Below are 19,370 nucleotides of genomic sequence, written 5' to 3'. Positions count from 1 at the left end.
ACCGATGCAGTACCCTATGCATCATTATGTGCCGAAAGGTAATGAAGAAGTTGAAGAGCATGGATTGTCACGTAGTGGTTGAATGTAGCTGGTTTGTTTTTTTGGAAATTTTACCAATAATTAACAGACTTTAGAATGAGTAAAACAAATAAGATTTAGTAAGAACTTTACACTTAACCCCGTATATCGATATGTGGGTAACCACTATTGTAAACATAATATAATTTTTACTACTGGTATAGCAATCTTCGATAAAAATTGCATCATTTCCGACAGCTGTTTTTGACAGCGGGACTTCGCCGTTTTTTCAATTTAATGTCTCAAATTTAGCGCACGTTTCGGGTTTCAGAAAGTTTGACGCGTATATTAAATAACACGTAACTTATTGTGAAAAGAAAGGGACGCAATTTACGGATGGACTTTGGTATATAGATCAGCAAGTTGCACGAATTATTCGTTTAAATGTTTGATCTCATATTTAGTCTTGGATACAGGTTATAAATTCCCGTTTAGCATTTTCGTACCGAAAAAATGGTTTCTGTGAGCAAAGCCGTGACGTACATGAGTTATAGCTCTGTTAAGACTGAAGAATCGTCGGATAATAACAGTATTCGTTCTGTTTTCAGAGATGGTAAGATTTACCCTGTATTTTGTGTATTAATTGACAAGCTAGTCAAAAGCATTCGAAGAAAATGTTAACTTATTCCTTTTGGTATCCGGAAGTATGTTAACTGGGAATGGAAAGACTGAAAAATATATTGAAACGAGGGTGAGTGCCGGGAACAGCATGAACAGTGCACTAAAATCCACCTCTGCAAATAAATGTTTCTTGGAGGAGGCAAAATTAGTAGTTAACAATGTAGTCCTGTGCCAACCCGTATGTATGGGAGTGAGGTATATAGAATTGGCAAAACAAGGATGAAAATATTCTGATCGCTGTCGTAATGCGATCTCTCAGACGAATGTGTGGTAAAACTATGTATGATGGGTATACAAATGTCGAGATTCCCACATTAGGTGAGGTTGAGACAAGCATTATCGATAAAATCAAGAAAGGTGTTCTGCGTTGTTTGGACATGTAGAGTGAATGGACGGCGAAAGAACGGCTAAAAGGATTTACGATGTGAATGTTGATGGATGCAGAAAACAAAAAAGACCGAGAAATACATGGCATGACCAAATTCAACAAAAACTTGAAGACGGACATTCAAAAGCTGGAATGATCGGCGTGCGTGCACGATAAGGCGTATATTAATGTAGGGGAAGCGAGGTCTGTAGAAAATGTATGAAGTGTTTTAAAAGCTTATTTCTAAACACGTGAGAAGGGTGTCTTAAAAAAATTTCAGAATTTTATTCCAAAAATAAAGAAATAAAAATATTATGGAACGGTGCATTTGAAATATGCCAAAAATAATTGATGCAGTTATTTCTTACAAAGGTGGAAACTCTTATAAAGAATCTTTATAATATACAAGTCGTAATCGTAATTAAGTGTTGATTTATAAGAAAATAAAATTGATGTCTTATTTCTTCAAGGTTATTTCTGAGTAATCGTGCCTGAATGGAGAAATAGCGTAAACTTTTGCGTCCTTTCAATTCGTTGAGAAGGTGCTCAAATACCTAAATATCAAAAATATATTTTAAAAAATAATAATAATGACAGGCTGATATTTTAAACTTATTTTTGTTTTTGTTTGTCGTGGTGGCATTAAAAATGTCCGCAATGAAACCGGTTATCGCCCTTTCATTTTGGTAAAAAACATATTTTGTAATATTACAATGAACTTCTACCAAGAAATTTCATCAAATAATTTTGAAAATATTTTACAGTATGGTTGAAAATAAAATCTTCTTGAACTCAATTTATTTGCACATCAACTGTCAATCATTAAGTACTTCTCAGTGATGTCTGCTAATTGTGTTGAATAAACTCTGCGTCTAACGTCTGCCTTTGAATCAATTGTCTTATGAAGGTCAATAAACATATTTTATATATTAGGTGTTCACATAAGTTGTGTCTGTTTATTTTCCAAATTTATAAATAAGCACCAAAAGTTAAATCAAATGGTAAAGGTTATACATATTATTTTATTTGATTACAAACCTTCAAAATGGAATGTCAAGTAAATGAAAGTGAGCATTTTAGATACCTCCTTCTATTCGCATTTAATCGAGGGAATAAAGCAAACGCAATATCTTGTAGAGTAGAAATTTTTTCTTTCGAATGAACCCTACTAGATTATTGTAAAAAATATTTATACTATCAAAAATTAAATATAAAGTATGCAAGAAATTACTTAGACAATTTGAGCGAGCAATTGAGCATAATTCGATTACTCCGCTGTATTGACCGGCGTGCTGCTATTGGCCAGTGGTGTAGAAGGCACATACTGCAAATGTCTTACCGGCTTTGAGAAATAATTATTAGCCAGATTTAATCTAGTTTTAAAATTTCGCCTCGTTTGTCGCTGACCATCTCTTAGATTACAACCACTCATTTAATAATCACACTCTTAAACTACTACAAATTTAAATTCCCAAAACAATCTAATAAATCACATTTTTATTATCCCCTAGCCTTTATTGACAATGTTCCTTTTGCAATATGATGTCAGACCTCCTCCACCCTTCACCATTCCCTTAGCCTTTGACTCACGGGTGTCAACACTTGAGCTAAGAGGATGCTAACCCACATACCAAATCTTGGTTTTATTACTGTTGTGTTTACTTGATTTTTAGATTTAACTATCGCATTAATTTAATTCTGCTTACAATTCAAAATATTAAATCAAATTAAATAAAAAGATGATGATAATAATAATGATAACGAAAACTAAAGTGCCATGTACCTAGAATACTTAACCGTTAGAGTGCGGCGCAAACGATAGTCATGATTAGTGCGACATTATAAGTTTTTTTTTATTAGATGTAAAAGATTCTTTCTTTGTTTATTTATAAATTGCAAAAAGAACAATCAATACTGGTTGACTGTATACGTAAGGAAATTATTGCATGAGCCGACTTACGACCTATTTGCCGGAATCGATCGCGGTCGTAAGTCGATGAATAGCAGTACTACAATAAATTAACAGGGCTTATGATCTGCCATTAGCTTATTTACGCACTGTGTAACATTTTCCATTCCAGGAAAAAAAGGGTTCTCCACATTTTTTTCAAATAACAAGGTACTTGAATTTATTTAAAATAAAACACTTTGTAATTTTTACCACCTAAGAGTTTAATATATTATAACACAACTAGTTTCAAGCATTCTGAATTACCCATCATCACCCGATGAAACTAGTTGTGTAATAATATATTAAACGCTTATGTCGTAAAAATTACAAAATGTTTCATTTTAAATAAATTAAAAATGTTTTTCCACAAAGTAAATGCAGAAACAATAAATAATATAGGTACTTGAAATAGTGACTAGTGTTGGATTAAAATTTCATTTGGATGCTAAAGTTAACATTTTAAGTAGTTAATTATTAAAGTTATATGACTTTCAACGCCAATGATTGAGATATGCCAAAGTTTCGGTTAAATGACTTGCCAATATTGTAATGTGACTGTACAATTGAAATTAATGACTTTCAAATGTTTTTTTTTTCTATTTCTCTTCTCAATAAGTACAGAGTGATTCAGATTATTATATTCATTTGTTTTATTTAGTGCTAACTGGGGTAGAATAGTGAATGTTCCATCCCAACCAGAACCAATTTTCAGGAGATATTTTATTTTTATTATTTTCAACATCTACAAGAAGATAGCGTGGCGTAATATATGAAGAAAATAAAAGAGAACAAAAAGTATAAATGAAGACTGTATTAATAAAAAAAAAGAATAGAGAAAGAAAAAACCACAGTAGGCATACTGATTCCAAAAATTGCACAAGAAAATCTATAAAATTACACACAGTTCTATGATAACAAATGTTTTTTTAAATCCATAATAATATGACAATAAAGAAAAATGTGTTCCGACTACGCCTCAATGTTCATACATTCTTATAATGTCAATGTTATATATCGCAGGGTAATTACAACATGGTAACTTCAAACACTTATTTTTATCCACCTCCATAAATGTTACAAATAGACCAGTCATGCATTCAAATCATCGTAGTATGAATCATGACTTGCCTATTTGTAGCATTCATGGAGAAAGATACAAATACAGTAGGCCCTCGACTTTTGCACATTATTGGTTCCTGAAAATGTGTGCGAATGTTGAATGTTAAAAAAACGAGGCATGTGAAAAAAACGATGAAGATTTGTATTTTAAAATATTTATTTATCGATAATATGTACCTACATTAAAAATATTTATTAATAATTTTAATATTAAAATCAAACACCGATTTCATCAAACACTGAAATAAATAAAAAAAAATTTGTAATAATTAACATTCAATCTAAAAGCATCCATCAAAATGAATTTCTTATTCCAAAATTTCTGGTGACGGAGTAAATACAGTTATATTTTTAAATATACAAGAACTGGACTAAAAGGTAGAGATTTATTGGAGTCTCCTTGATGCCTTTAAATTAGTGTTTGGTTATTTTCAGAAATTTGAACATGTATTTTGATTCTTCTTTATATGATGTAATAACTTATATTTACATATAAGTTATTAATTTAAAAAATACTTGGTACACTTCCACTTTTCTTCCACTCTTCTTTATATCTTATTTGAAATATGTTATGATTCCATTTTTTATATTTGTTATAGTACTCTACTCGCCCAGCTGGAATAAAAATATTATTGTGTATCATATTCTGAACACCCCTTCTAATATATTTACTAAACAGACTCGGGTGGAGAATACATTATGTACCGCAATCCAGTTGTTAGTTAGAGCTTGTAGGTTGTTGTGTGTCTTACAGTGTATGTGTGTTAGAAAAATCAATAAATTAAAATCACCACAATAATATAATGAAACACAATAATATTTTCTAAATGAATTTTCTAATTGTTAATCCTCACATCTTTTGGCGCAAAAACTCACTAAACAAATAGTAAACACTTATATATTATTAAAACATTATTTCTGTCTCTCTTGGATAATATTTGCTGTGTATGATTCAGATGTCCTTGCCTTCTTATATTAATATGGCTTACCCATCAGTGTTCTGCAAAGTGAATTATTTTCTCTTAAAAATAACTAACCCTGCAGAACACAACTTTTTCACTTAAACTCATTAAGAGGTAAATTGCTAAATCAGCTTCAGTAGTTAAATATCCAGTAGTATTATCAAACGATTTTGTTTTCTTTGTGTTGGTAGTGAATACTCTGTTTAAAGATTATATTCTCCCGAAATGTGTTTTACTTGAACAGGATTGCAGTTTTGCAACATTATAAAGGGCCGGCAATATATTCTTATTTAATTGTTATCGGTATTACATTAATTGAGTCTTTATATATGTCTTAATAGCGAGATGTTTTGAACAATTTTCTATAATTTTTGTTTCAGTGGCAAGTGTGCGAAGTTTTGCCAAAAAAACTTATCACACATTCTCTCGCAAGAAGCCAATTTCTCCAACAGTATTGACAGATAGCAGACTAGCGCGATGCCTCACTACCGTAGACTTGACAGCTCTCGGTGTAGGTAGTACGCTCGGCGTTGGAGTTTATGTCTTGGCCGGAAATGTCAGCAAGTTCCATGCGGGACCCGCTGTAATTATTTCCTTTCTCATAGCAGCCATTGCTTCCATATTTGCAGGTACAATTACCAATTTTAATACACATTTTACATAGATATATTAGAGTTCTTATAATAGAAAATGAAATATTAGAGTTCTCTCTAAATTACCCAAGTATTTCCATTTTGGTGACTATTTTCAACGAGTTGTAAATAACTCACTATTAGAAAATGGAAATTAAGTTGGGGTGGAGTGGGGTTCAAACCTCGGACCATCAAGTTCACAACACTGGCCACTGGACCACAGCCCGATTCATATTATACGTACATATATCCAAACCATGTTTTGAGATTTTTCCATTAGTATAGTATTTGTCAATAAAATATTTGATGGGTTAAACCAATTCAAAAATAAAATCAGCTTTATTTTTAGTATGTTAAATTAAATTCAAATTTATTTATATATATACATATATACATTACAAATATATATTTTTTTTCTGTAGATATGAATTGAAATTTTCGATTTAGTTTGTTTTATTTTTTATCTTGTTTTGATTACATTTATGAGCACACACTATTTATATATGTGTTTAATTTTTTTCTTATATTTAAAATATATTCAAGTCAATTGCTATTCTTTAATTTTAATTGTAATATTTTACTCTATTTTCTTACTTTAAAAAAAAATATATATATTTCTTTAAACTATTTTTTATGTTTACTATTTTGGCGTGTAACTTGAGGGGTGATCGTCTCGAATTTACTCAAGACAGACACACCACATTGAGTCGAAAATACCGTACAGCAAATAACAGCGCTTGATCCGTATTATAGTTCTGTCACAACTCTTGTCTACTGTGCTTGTAAATGGTTACAGTTATTGTTTTTTAAATGACTTTATTTCATTGAAAATAAGAATACCAAGCGGTAAAAACATTCTTTGCATGATTTTTTCATCCTTGGGAAAAAATATTTTATTAAAAAAATACATGTTATGGATATATATTTTTAAAATAAAACCAGTGTTGTAATTCATTTGGACATACTCAAAATATTGTCAATAAAATGAGAGATCTAAATAAGAAGCTAATGAGAAGTACACAGTAACAAAACTAATTGTAGAAGAATTTGAAATTGTACATTGCAAGAAAACAAGATTTCTACATCCATTTCTTTATAATAAATGTCTTTAATTTCTTGGATCTTCACTCCACGCATTGCTTGTATCGTGACTCGCATTGCAGCATCCATTATGTGATTTGTGTGGATATTTGTTAATTTATAATTTGTACTATTGGCAATGTTTTGAGTAGCTTATTAATCTGAAATCTGTATTGTGTCACAGTCTACCTTTTTGTGATTTATTTATTACCGGGTACCAGGATGATTTTGATTGCATCACATCATCTCTGTTTATATTATTGGGATGTTCTTTTACTAATTGAGTTTGGTGACTTTGTGAAAAAATATTACAACAAATCTGACTCTAGGGAACATATTCCTTTTTTGCTAGAGAGTTTTATACACTGGTTGCAGGTTTATGTTATGCAGAGTTTGGTGCTCGTGTTCCCAAGGCGGGGTCTGCCTACATTTACAGTTACGTATGTGTGGGGGAATTCATTGCCTTTATTATCGGATGGAATCTTATCTTGGAGTATGTCATTGGTAAGTTGAATTTATTGATTACATTGTTTCATTAATAAATTGACATCCATATTTCAAAACACATCCCCCTATGGACAGTATATGCCTTAAAACAATTTCCATTTTTGTGCCACCTTTTTATATTTCTGTTAATTGAAACTCGCAGTGCTAACTGAAATTATTTTCTCTATTCCATTAATCAATTTAAGTGGGCTAAAATGTATTTTATAATAAATTTGACTGTACATATTACGTGAGATCTTTAACAGGATTGAAGACAAAAATGAAAGTACAGGTGTAAGACACTAAATACACCCCTGGCAACATAAATAGCCAAATGACTAATTATCTAATTAAATACAAAAATTCTCATTAGGTGTTCAAAGAAATTGAACCTAGGTTTGAGTCATGGCCCATGACTCAAACCTACTTTCAATTACTTTGACTTATTGCAATAAGAAATCGATTCGCATCAGCTCCAGAATTAAGAGCACGACTACAGGAAACCACGGGTGTCAGTGTTAGTGTATGCACAGTCACAAATAGGCTACTAGAATTTGGATTACTGGCCAGAAGACCTGCAAAAAAACCTCTATTCGATCAGAAAATGAAAAAAAAACTGTTTGGAATGGTCGAAAGAAAAAAAAATTGGACAGAGAGATTGGGAAAAAGTTGTACTTTCTGACTAATCAAAATTTGATTTGAATGGTCCAGACGGTTTGCAGAAGTCAAAATTAGTGTTTAAAGTATACATATAGGTATACGTATAAAGCATAAAATTGGAAAATGTGTTAGAATGGAACGGAAACAATAAATAAATATCTCAGTTCTATTTTTTACGGGTTCGGTTATTTATGTTGCCGGGGGTGTATATGTAAATGTAAAAACAAAAACAATAGGTCAAAGAATAACCCCCAAGATTAGAAACAAAAATTTTGTAAATTTGTAATAATAAATTATTTATTCATGTAATTTGAAAGGAGATAAAATTCAAATATGTTTATGTGTGCCCTATTTCAAGTTTGAAAATAAAAAATAAAATGTAATGAAAATGTATGCATTTTTAATATTTCAGGTTCGGCAAGTGTGGTTCGAGGGCTGAGTCAGTATTTGGACTCGCTACTAAACAACACAATGTCAAGCCACCTGCAAGCTACGATGCCCATAGAACTATCTTACTTGTCTCCGTATCCTGATTTCTTCGCTTTCACAATAACAATGGTATTTTCCAGTAAGTCTGCATCAGTGTCTTAGAATTAACAAATAGACCATTATTTTTTATGTACATTTTATAATACGTTTTTATTTTCCAGTTGCTTTGGCATTTGGAGCGAAAGAGTCTTCACGTTTTAACAATATATTTACAGTTGTCAACCTCTGTGTTGTGCTCTTTGTCATCATCTCAGGATCTTTGAAAGGTAAATTATTAAAATAAATATCAGCAAAATCACATTCAGTTTTGAATTTAAACGAAAATTATGTATTTTATGGGCTGGAATTTGTTCTGTAGTAATTAAAATATTAATACACTTTAATAAGTTAATAGTTAGTTAGTAATTATAGCATTATTAAATCTCGCATACATAAAATAAGATTTCAGTTTAGTTAATGAAAAACGAATCAACAAATGTAGACAGAATAGTAAATGTAAGATCACTCAATCCACCCGATGACAGATCACGAGCAATGTACATATATATGACACGTGTCGCAGCCGAATTGTCATTTTAGCCGGAACGCATATTGGCTACTTTACTGTTTTGGAAATACAACTGCTTACCCCAACCTGACCTAGCCTAACTTTACATAATACATCAAAATATTGTTTTGTAAGTATTACATCCACCCTTAGGTCTTCGAGTATTTTCTTTTTAATAATAAGGTAAAAGGTACTCAAGTCGTAACTGAAAATTTGTCATTTAGCGTTTTTTTGCTTTTGTAATAGATATTCAATAGCTTCGCATGTTCACTAAGCCAATAAATCATTTCTACTTCTCAAATATGAGAAAAAAAACTCTCGTAAAAAAAGAGAAATAAAACAGCAAGCTCCTGTAAAACGTGCAATTCACCAGATACGACTTTTAGGCTTAGCAGGGCAGCATATGCATCAAGTCATATTTCTTCTCCCAGTAGTATTGAGTGGATAAAAAGGTGCGTAGATTTTCACGGTCACTGTTATAAATGTGAATCTTTTTTTGGGTGATCTCGTGTAAGTTGGATTTGTCCCAACGTTTCGGCCACCGTTGCAGGAGCCGTCTTCAGAGTAAACTGTATATTTAAGTTTTTCAGTAATATTTTTTTTGTTGGCATTTTGCAATTACCCGAGAGGTGAATCAGGTAGAGGAAAATTTACATAAAACTGTCTACTCAACGAAATTTTGTCTTAGGTACTAGTAATGGACCAGATGGTCGATACATATGTGACTGTGTACAGACTTTTGAATATACAATATGAATGATAATCTATGATTAGCTGTAAGGGATGGCCTTTTGTATGATAAAAATAATAGTTTAATTTCCCCTTTAGCTGATACTAAGAATTGGCGCCTCTCTCCTCAAGAGGTTCCCAAGGGATTTGGAGACGGCGGATTCGCGCCATACGGTGTGGCCGGTATAATCCGCGGAGCAGCAGCGTGTTTCTATGGATTTATCGGGTTCGATTGTGTAGCTACAGCCGGCGAAGAAGCTAAAGATCCACAGAAGTCCATTCCGATCGCAGTTGTGGCCTCTCTGCTGATCATTTTCCTCGCCTATTTCGGAGTCTCTTCTGTACTGACTCTGATGCTGCCATACTACTTACAGGTAATTTTTAAAGATTAAAACAAATAGTAAATTAAAATTATTATTTATTCCTTGTCAAGACAGATGAAAAATACAACCTGCGGGTGAAATAGAATCAAAATCCTAAATTAGCGTTTTTGACTCGATGGCTACTCTCATAATCAAAATCCTGAAAAGGGAAATGAAGTGGAAATAAGTCTACCTCAAAGTGTAGTGATTGGCGCTTTAGCCTACCACGCTTGAGATCCCGGGTTAAAAAACAATTTGATATCAAACATCATCGGTGATACTGCAATACCACATAACCTGCTTTTTTTACGAAAATCTTTTACTGAAATAATTTCGTCATAGGGACTAAGAGCTGTCAGTTTTAAATTATTTATATTTTTACTGTTATGTTATGATAGTTTTTCTGATACTTCAGCGGTATTTTTGGTTGATTAAAATCGTAAGCAATATATTGACAGAACGCTTTTTCAGATTCTGTGCCAAAAAATCCTATTGACAGTTTTTTTTTTTTTGCACAACAACAGGCCAGGAGGCCCAATTGCAGTTGTGAATTACATCACAGAACACCCAGGCTTGAGAAAAATTACATAAATTTTTTTGTGTTCTCACTGGGAATTGAACCCGGAACCTTCCGTGTGTGAGTCAAGCGTCTTGACCACTACACCACGGAGGCCGCCAATTACGCGGTATTGCTGTATCACCGACGATATGTAATAGTTTATAAACAGGATTTGCACAGCGATATTTCATTGTCTCTGGACTAGCACCTGAAGCGCAAGACTGATAACCTTACCTTCATGTAATAGATTTGGCGAGCCAATAAGGTTCTCTATGAATAAGGATATGATGATGATGTAAGAGTTATTTATTGTCAAACATCAATATTTATTTATAGAGAACTGCATAACGAAATTGTTTTGGAATCTTGTAAATTAACCCATTAACCGCGTTAATATGACATCATTTTGCGTCAATACTACAGACTTAGTTTCTGGTATGTATATCATGCAATATGGTCCATACATTTTTTGACCCTGTGTTAAATTGACATTTAAAATGCAACTTACATGAATTTAATCATAAATTGATATTTGCACACACACACACACATAATTTTGATTTTTGCTTGTGGATTATTGGTTTATTTGTGGATATTATTGGATCGATTATATTATTGGTTTCATTGCATGTATGTTCCTTTATTTTATTTTTCCTTTTCTACTACTATATTAGTAATAAATAAATTTGACTGTAGGATGGAAATGCACCGTTGCCCCACGTGTATGGAATATTGGGCTGGAACACAGCTAAATATATTGTTAGTGTTGGAGCAATGTGTGGATTATGTTCCAGGTAAATGGAAATAATTACTAATTTATTTTTCTCATATCTCCACACAACCTTGTCTTATGTGGAAACCTGTTATCGGTTCTGTGTTTGTAATGCATAAGATTTTAATTTGAAAAAAACTGTTTATTTTGTAAAACGTTTGTCAGTGAAAATTCTCAATGAAATTTTAATTTCTAGGGTGTTTTACTCCAAAACCTTACGGGAAAAATTTGGAAAACTGATTTGAAATTAGTGGGAAAAATTCTGCAAGAATCGTCTTATTTAGTTATTGTAACATTCAAAAAGTTTAATTTTGTCAATCGGTGCTATTTTCGTTTTAAGGACCTTGATAAAAGAAGAGCCACGACAATATACAAATATTTATTCAAACTCATTAATATCACATTATATAAACAGCTATTTATGCTTAACTTTTTGTGGTGCAACTAGCCCAAACTGGGTGACCAAATTATCTTGTACATTAGAAATAATTTTTTAATTTTCACACATACATATTATATTTAGTTGTTTTTTTTATGCACTGTATATATTTTTTGGAAGAGTATAAAGATCTTGGATCCAAAATAAAACAATGATCGCACAATAACAATAAATTATGAAACAATGTTTTAGTTTACTGGGTGCAATGTTTCCCCTCCCGAGAATCATCTACGCTATGGCTTCCGATGGACTCATGTTCCAGTTCATGGGAAATATAAACGAGAGGTTCCAAACTCCTCTTGTGGGTACTTTGGTAGCTGGATTATTTACTGGTAAGATAAATCATTGTTCATTATGACCCAATGTTTCAATGGAATTTTATATTTGAAATGTATCTCTGAAATCTTTGTTTCTTTTCATAGGTAAAAATGAAATAATAAAAAGAAGTACCGTGTTGTAAAGTTACCTGAAATTATGAAGAGAATTGATGTATTATTTTATTAATGAATAATTAATAAAAAAAACCTTTAATCCTTATCATGAGAAATAAATTCTATATTTATTTCTAAAAATGTAAAAAAATGACAATGAGTAATCCATGCTTTACCTCAATATTCTCAGCTCAAAACCGTTTTCTTCAAAATTTCTGTTCTTTTCATTTACATTTCAGAAGAAATTAACGTTTTAATTTTTTATATGAAAGATCTTATTTGTGATATTACACATTTATAATAAGAATGTAAATCTAGAACTGTTTGAATAACTCACACTTATAAATGGAATTTTGTGAAACATTTTTCAAGTTCTTCATAATCACACACATAATAATGATTTATTTTTTATTTATTTATTCATACAAAGATACATATTACAAAAAAAATAAAAACGTATACCTAACTCTATAAGACCAAGAGCCCTATGTTGAGTTGGGATACAATAAAATAGAAAGTGGAAGCATGCATATTATTAAAGAATATTACATATAAAAATTATTACATAAATACAAATTTCAATAAACATCTGGACAGCACGCTTAATAGTACAATATATAAATCTATGCAATGTCTCTTAGCAGTCTTGTCTCCAATTCAAATCAATATTTAGGTAAAAATAAGTATGTGTAGAATATTCTGATTTAAAATTTTATTGACATAATGCATAAAGATGCAATTTGCAAATATACAGATCGTTTTATTATTGTTTAATGTTTGATTTATTGATGGGTTGTTTTGGCCCAAGAAAAAACTACATTCAAATATAAAATTTAATGTTTAATTCTTTTATCAAATAAAATAGATATATAACTTATCAAAATGCATAAACAATGTCTCCCTTGGCACGGGACACCCCAGTGAGAGGACATTATCTTTAATGTAAAAAAGTAATATATAAATTGTAAAAGAACAAATAAATAAAATAATAATTTCATGAGAAATTTTAACATTTACCATTATTTTACTAACTTTTAAAATTGACATCTTTATTTCTATTTCAGGTACCATGGCAGCCATTTTCCAGCTGGATCAGTTAGTAAACATGATGTCTATTGGTACCCTTCTGGCTTATTCCATGGTAGCTTCATGCGTATTACTTCTCAGGTAAATATACTGTTTCATTGTGGTCATCTTATTTTGAATCTCTTTTGAATATCTTATCTTATAAAGAATTCAATTCAATGAGTGGTGCTGGAGACAATACAGGATTTTTAAAAACATCATTAATAATTACTCAATTGCTGGTTTGAGAGTATTAAAATATAATAAGACATCAAATATTAAAACTTTCGGCGCCATATTGTTTCTTGAGGAAAATAAAAAAATACTGACAGGGGTTTGATTCTAAGATTAAAGATAAATTTATACACGGTTTTTCAGGGCCATGCTGCAAAAATTCAGAGGAACATTTTTGATGATGTACTTTTATAAATATCCTAATGAAATTTTTTGGGAAATTGCATTTTTTAATAAAAAAAGTAAGCAAAATTGAGATTTAAAATGTATTTAACCAATGAAGCAATACACACCGGACGCAGACTAGTGAAGTGGCCGGGTAGGGGAAGGTTGGGGTTTGTGCAAGGGATGCTAGTTCGGGACATTAAGGATTGTCTTCATTTTCAAAAACAGACAAACCATTACACCGTTTCTCCGAAAGGGTAGGCGGAGAAGATAGAATGAAAAATGAATTTTGAAAAAAAATGATTAGGATTTATTTTTAAAGTTTACCATGAGGGATGTTCCTCTGAAGTTTGGCAGTCTGGTCCTGAAACACCGTGTGAAACACATTGATGCCGATATAAAAATAAGTCATGAGAAAAAAGGGCCGAAATTGCCCGCACCATGATAATAAGAAGCAAACAACCAACAGGCTGTTTTTTATATTTAGATTAAAAATATAAAGAGACAGCTTGTAGTACCGTGGTAGTGTTCCGGACTTCGTATCAGGTTGTCGAGGAACAAATTTTGCTCTTCCGCAACTTATTTCCCATTTTTTACCATGGTTATTTACGACTTATCCGAAAACGGTTTAACAACTAAAATATTTAGGCAAACTATAAGAACGAGAATACAATTTCTTTTTATGAATAAAAAATAAACCGGTACTCTTGTCTCTAGTTGTTTCAATATTAAATTTTGCCAATTAAAAATGGAAGATTGTTGTTGGATTATTAAATTAGAACCTACTGCAGTTTTCCAGGACATTGGGTATTAAGATCATTTAAGTTTGGCTTATTGTTTCAGATACAATTTGTCGGCAAGCAATAAGAAGGAAGAGGACGCAGTGTCCTTAACACCCGCTATCTTGTTTGGCCAACTAGTAAACTCGGCTAACCATCAATATCCAACCAAACTCAGTTCCAACATAGTCACATGGATGGTTACTGTATATTGTAAGTTCGCACGTTTTTGTTTTGACTTTAATAAAATCAAAAAAAAACTTTTAATAAAATCGATTAAATAAAATATAAGCCGACTGTTTTTCGAACACTGCTGTTCCTTTGTTAAGGTATGAAAACTGAGTGATTTTAAACTAAGTTATTTAATTATCAATAATATTTTGAGTATTTCCAAATATTTGTAGACAAAGACTGGCACTAATGCCTTAGAAGCATAAAAATAACATAAAAAGTATTTTCAGGCATTGCTTGAAAAGTAGGTGAAATAATTTAGTCAGATGAATCTAACCCCCATCAATAAAGGTTCCAGCTCTTGTACTCCACAAGTCAACAGATGAATGAGTCGAGGAAATATGGATGTTCAAACATAGACAGAATGGTGAATGTAACAGTACGTAAAGTGAATAAATGCATAGACTTCCATATTCGCTTTTCCTCTCTGTTGGGATAAATGCCAAAGTTATATATGGAAAAAACTAAATTAGTGCTTAAAATACAAATTATTTAGACTTATTGATAGATTCAACAACAAATAGGGAGAACCTTTTTGAGAAGGCAATGTGAATCTAGGCATTTACAGGGCTTATGACGTGTCATTGGATGGTTTAAGTGATCACTTTACTCACCGTATGACATTCACATTCTGCGTACTGTGTATGTTTGTATGCCGGATCTTGATAATAAACACCTGTCTACACACTTTTGGACTCACACAAAATGTTATATATGAGCAGGTAAAGTGAGCCAGCTGACAATATGGTCAATCTTTTGTATTCAAAGATTTAACTCCGTGAGCTTTTTGTCAATTTTTTTTGTTAAACTGTTTTGATTATTTTAATCAAAGGGATGTTTTGAAACCACGAAAAAAGGGTGTTTAGATTATACCGATTACAGAAATGTAATAGAGTAGAATTCCGTTTATCCAAACTCTTGTCATCCATCCAGATTGCCAAATATCCAGATCGTTATCGAATTGTATGCAGGACCTCTCTGCTCATAAACGAGTTTCATCATCAAAGCGATTAACTTTGCTAGGCTTGTTTAAGTAAGTTTTTAATGTGATTATAATTTGCTGTAGTATTCCAAAAGCAAAAAAAAGGGATCTTTACCGGCCTATCCTACCGTACCTTGGGTTATTACTCAAAAATTAGGTAAAAAATCATCAGTTTTTTTTCATAAAATTTCTTAACAACAATACTTATTTACAATGTACCAGACAACATTTTTAAACAATAGACTCATTTATGACCCTTTTTTATATCCTTTGCAAGTCAGAAGTTCTCATCGTAAGATGTCGCTGGATATTTTTTTGTAATAATATTCTATTGAATATTTTTTCAAATATATTTTGTATTGAATGTAATGCAAATGAGGTAGCCAGCGATTGCTCGTGTTCGAAATGAACACCAACACCTTTCTTGGGCCATTTTTCCATTACACTTTCAAGGTGAACTGCTAAATATGAAGAGTCTTGTAAATTATCACTTTTTACCGATTCCTTCCTCATACAAACAAAACACGAACACATCCGTTAACTTTGACTGACCTCAAAATGAGTCGATATACTAAACTTGCCGTATAACGTATTCGTACGTAGGACTGAGACGTATCACAAACGTTTTTGTCGTTGCGTATATACCTTTTTTGCACCTGGACATACTGGATCGGCTTGTTGCGTTCGGGTGATAATATCGCGGATGTATCACGTACGTTCGTATAGGTAGAACGGTTAAAGTAAATTTTTCATTTTCTTTCAAAACATTGCCTTAACTTAATGGTTAATCCAATTATCCGAATTTCCGCATGTCCCGAAAACTTCTGGCACGCATTAACCCGGATAATAATAAAGGTTTACTGTATAAGCAATGAGTTTACTTCACCTTTAAAATGTCAGTTAGTTCACTTCACGTCCAATGGGCTTGTATAAAGTATATTTTGTATGGTAAAATAAATAATTAGTGAAATATTAGGTAAAATATTCTTAATAAATTTGATTTTCAGGTGTGTGGTGTTTTGCTTTGGCCGGTTGTGTTAAAGTTTATGCATCCGAACTGTTAGAACTGCAACCTGCATTCGTATTTCTGACCGGATTGTTCACATCTTTAGTCTTCGCAACGCTCTTTATTATTTCCAGACAACCTGTGTCTGAAAAGAAACTCTCCTTTGCCGTAAGTTCCGAACATTTTAATATAATAAATTGGAATATTTAAGAATGTTACAAAGGAGATGGGAAAAATTCCTCATAGACCTGGGAAAGAAAATCAGAAAAATTAACCAAAAATAAAATGCTTTTTAGGTTCCCTTTCTACCCTGGCTGCCCGGAGTCAGCATACTCATTAACGTTTACCTTATGCTGAGCCTCGACATCATGACGTGGATTAGATTCTGTGTGTGGATTGCTTCGGGTAATTATTAATTTATAAACAATACTTCATGTTAATAGTATTTCTCTTGACGATGGATTATCCGGGTCGGCCTTCATTATTTTACAAGAAATTAGTCAAATATGTATTCTCGAATATTGGGTATTAGCATAAGTTGTGTCTGTTTTTTTTTCAAATTTAAAAATGAGCACCAAAAGCAAAACAAAACAGTAATGGTTATACGGGATTCAATATAATATTTCTGTTTGCGTCCAATTGAGGGAATAAAGGAGAAAACAAATAAGGAGAATACATTATTGACTAATTCGTTGTAAAATATTGAGGGAGAATTATCGGGGTCGGTATTAAATAAGAACGCCTCACTCGAAAACTGCCATGAAAGTTTCATTGTAATTTTTTACCTTATGTATGGATGTTAACATAAGTTGTGTCCTTTTTATCCAAATGAAGAGAACAAGAGGATAAATTAGTAAATAATGTATTCTCCTTTATTAACATATTGCAACAGATATGAATAATATTTTAGAGAAGCTAATATAGAAGTCTAGGCATTTACAGGGCTTGTGACCTGTCATTGGCTAGTTTAAGTAGTCATAAGCCTAGACTTTTATATTACCTTCTCTAAAATGTTCTTCATCTCTGTTGTAATATGTTAATATTAACAGCTCCCCGGGGAGTTGAATCCAGTCCTTTGTACACAAATTTGGACAAACTCAAAATATTGTTGATATTCTCCTTTCTTCCGTCGATTGAACGCAAGCAGAAAGAGGTATCGAAAATGCTCATTTTTGTCCACTTGACATTCCATTTTTAAGGCTTGTAATAAAATAAAATAACATATTTAATGTAAAAACAAACACAATATCTTATAGGGCAGAAAATTTTCTTTCAGATGAAGTATAATAACCTTTACCATTTTGTTTTACTTTTGGTGCTCATTTTTAAATTTGGAAATAACAGACACAACTTATGTTAACACTCAGTGCAACTCATATCGCAACTTATATAAAAAATAAAACAAAATGTTCATAGCGTTATTTTTAAAAATCAGTAGAAATTATTAAAAATGTATTCAATGATCATTGGTTCATAAAACATGCCACAATAACATACATCATTGTATCGGTAATACATAATAATATTATTATAATAATAAGAGTATATTTTAACAAAAAAAAAAAAACATGTATTATTTTATGTAAATGATAGGAAATTGTTATAAATAAACCATGTGATCTTTTTCGGAGGCTCTGATGTCTTGCTGGACAATAACTAGCACAGCATGGGTTTAAGTGCAACTCAGTTAAGCTTACTGTATATCCTATCTGTCATTTAAAAATAAATCAAAACACTTATTTTGAGCATGGAAATATAAAACAACTGAACGAGAAAACCCTGATTAATATAATTGCGCTGCATATGAAATTCCACAATTTTTCGCCAGAGTGTTATATTTGATAACTAAAAAAATTGGTTTACAGTGAATTTGTATTTATTTTTTTATTATTCAGTATTATTAAAATTGATTCATATTTAACTGGGTGTATTTTCTTCCAGGATTATTAATTTACTTCACCTACGGTATCTGGCACAGTGTAGAGAGGAACAGAGGAACTAATGGAGCTGAAGCTAAACCTTCTCTTATCATGAATGAAATAACTGATACTTCCTCTCTTTTTGACAAAGCTGGCTAGTTTTTATTATTTTACTGTTTTAATACAGGTTCAAAAGAAATGTATCTACATTGTACAATATTTTGATTGTACTGAATTTTATCCTTAAGGAATTTTATCAAGATTAACAGATATTTAAATTAATTAATATTTATTGTTGATAAAAGAAGTGTAAAATAAAAAATTGCGTTTTCAGGCATTTTCTAGTAGGTGAAATAGTTAAGATAAATCTCACCTACATTGAGGTTTTAGCTCTTGCTTTACAAAAATCAACAAATTCATGAAGAAAAAAAAATGTATTTAGATATTCAAATATTGGTGATTGGTGAATGTAAAACACTTAATTCAGCTGATAACAGCAGTATATATGTCTGGACTTTCAAATTTCCTTTTCGAAGAACTTCGCTATATATTATTTGTCAGTCAACATTATATTTTGATGTTAATTATATTTAATTCTCAACATGTTTATTTCATGAATATCAATTATTTACCATATCAAATATATAAATCAACATTTTATTAAAAATAATGTCAGGTTTCTTTAAAACCTACTGGAATGAATAG

General features: G+C 31.4%; 1 protein-coding gene across 1 annotated transcript; it reads left to right on the top strand.

Annotated features, from left to right (window-relative positions):
• Window positions 1–260: 260 nt before the first annotated feature.
• Window positions 261–19,072, top strand: LOC148276087 (cationic amino acid transporter 2). The gene is made up of 13 exons (XM_088234778.1): window positions 261–631; window positions 5,479–5,727; window positions 7,186–7,314; window positions 8,369–8,524; window positions 8,607–8,711; window positions 9,821–10,095; window positions 11,339–11,436; window positions 12,046–12,185; window positions 13,349–13,451; window positions 14,592–14,740; window positions 16,748–16,914; window positions 17,043–17,151; window positions 18,688–19,072. Exons 1-13 carry the CDS (start codon window positions 532–534, stop codon window positions 18,822–18,824), a joined length of 1,917 nt encoding a protein of 638 aa, XP_088090904.1. The 5' UTR covers window positions 261–531; the 3' UTR covers window positions 18,825–19,072.
• The last annotated feature ends 298 nt before the right edge of the window (window positions 19,073–19,370 follow it).

This window comes from Micrasema longulum, unplaced genomic scaffold, assembly GCF_059751315.1.
Source record: "Micrasema longulum isolate JH-2025_06_02 unplaced genomic scaffold, ASM5975131v1 h1tg001282l, whole genome shotgun sequence".
NCBI lineage: Eukaryota > Metazoa > Arthropoda > Insecta > Trichoptera > Brachycentridae > Micrasema > Micrasema longulum.
The sequence above is the reverse complement of the archived record's forward strand: the minus strand, read 5'-3'. Positions and strand labels throughout refer to the sequence as shown.

Bases quoted from the DNA above. Each gene is read 5' to 3' on its own strand.
- LOC148276087 (XM_088234778.1), top strand. From the start codon at position 532: ATGGTTTCTGTGAGCAAAGCCGTGACGTACATGAGTTATAGCTCTGTT. The intron at 12,186-13,348 runs GTAAGATAAATC...TTTCTATTTCAG, and splicing joins GGTAGCTGGATTATTTACTG to GTACCATGGCAGCCATTTTC. The intron at 14,741-16,747 runs GTAAGTTCGCAC...TTTGATTTTCAG, and splicing joins ATGGATGGTTACTGTATATT to GTGTGTGGTGTTTTGCTTTG.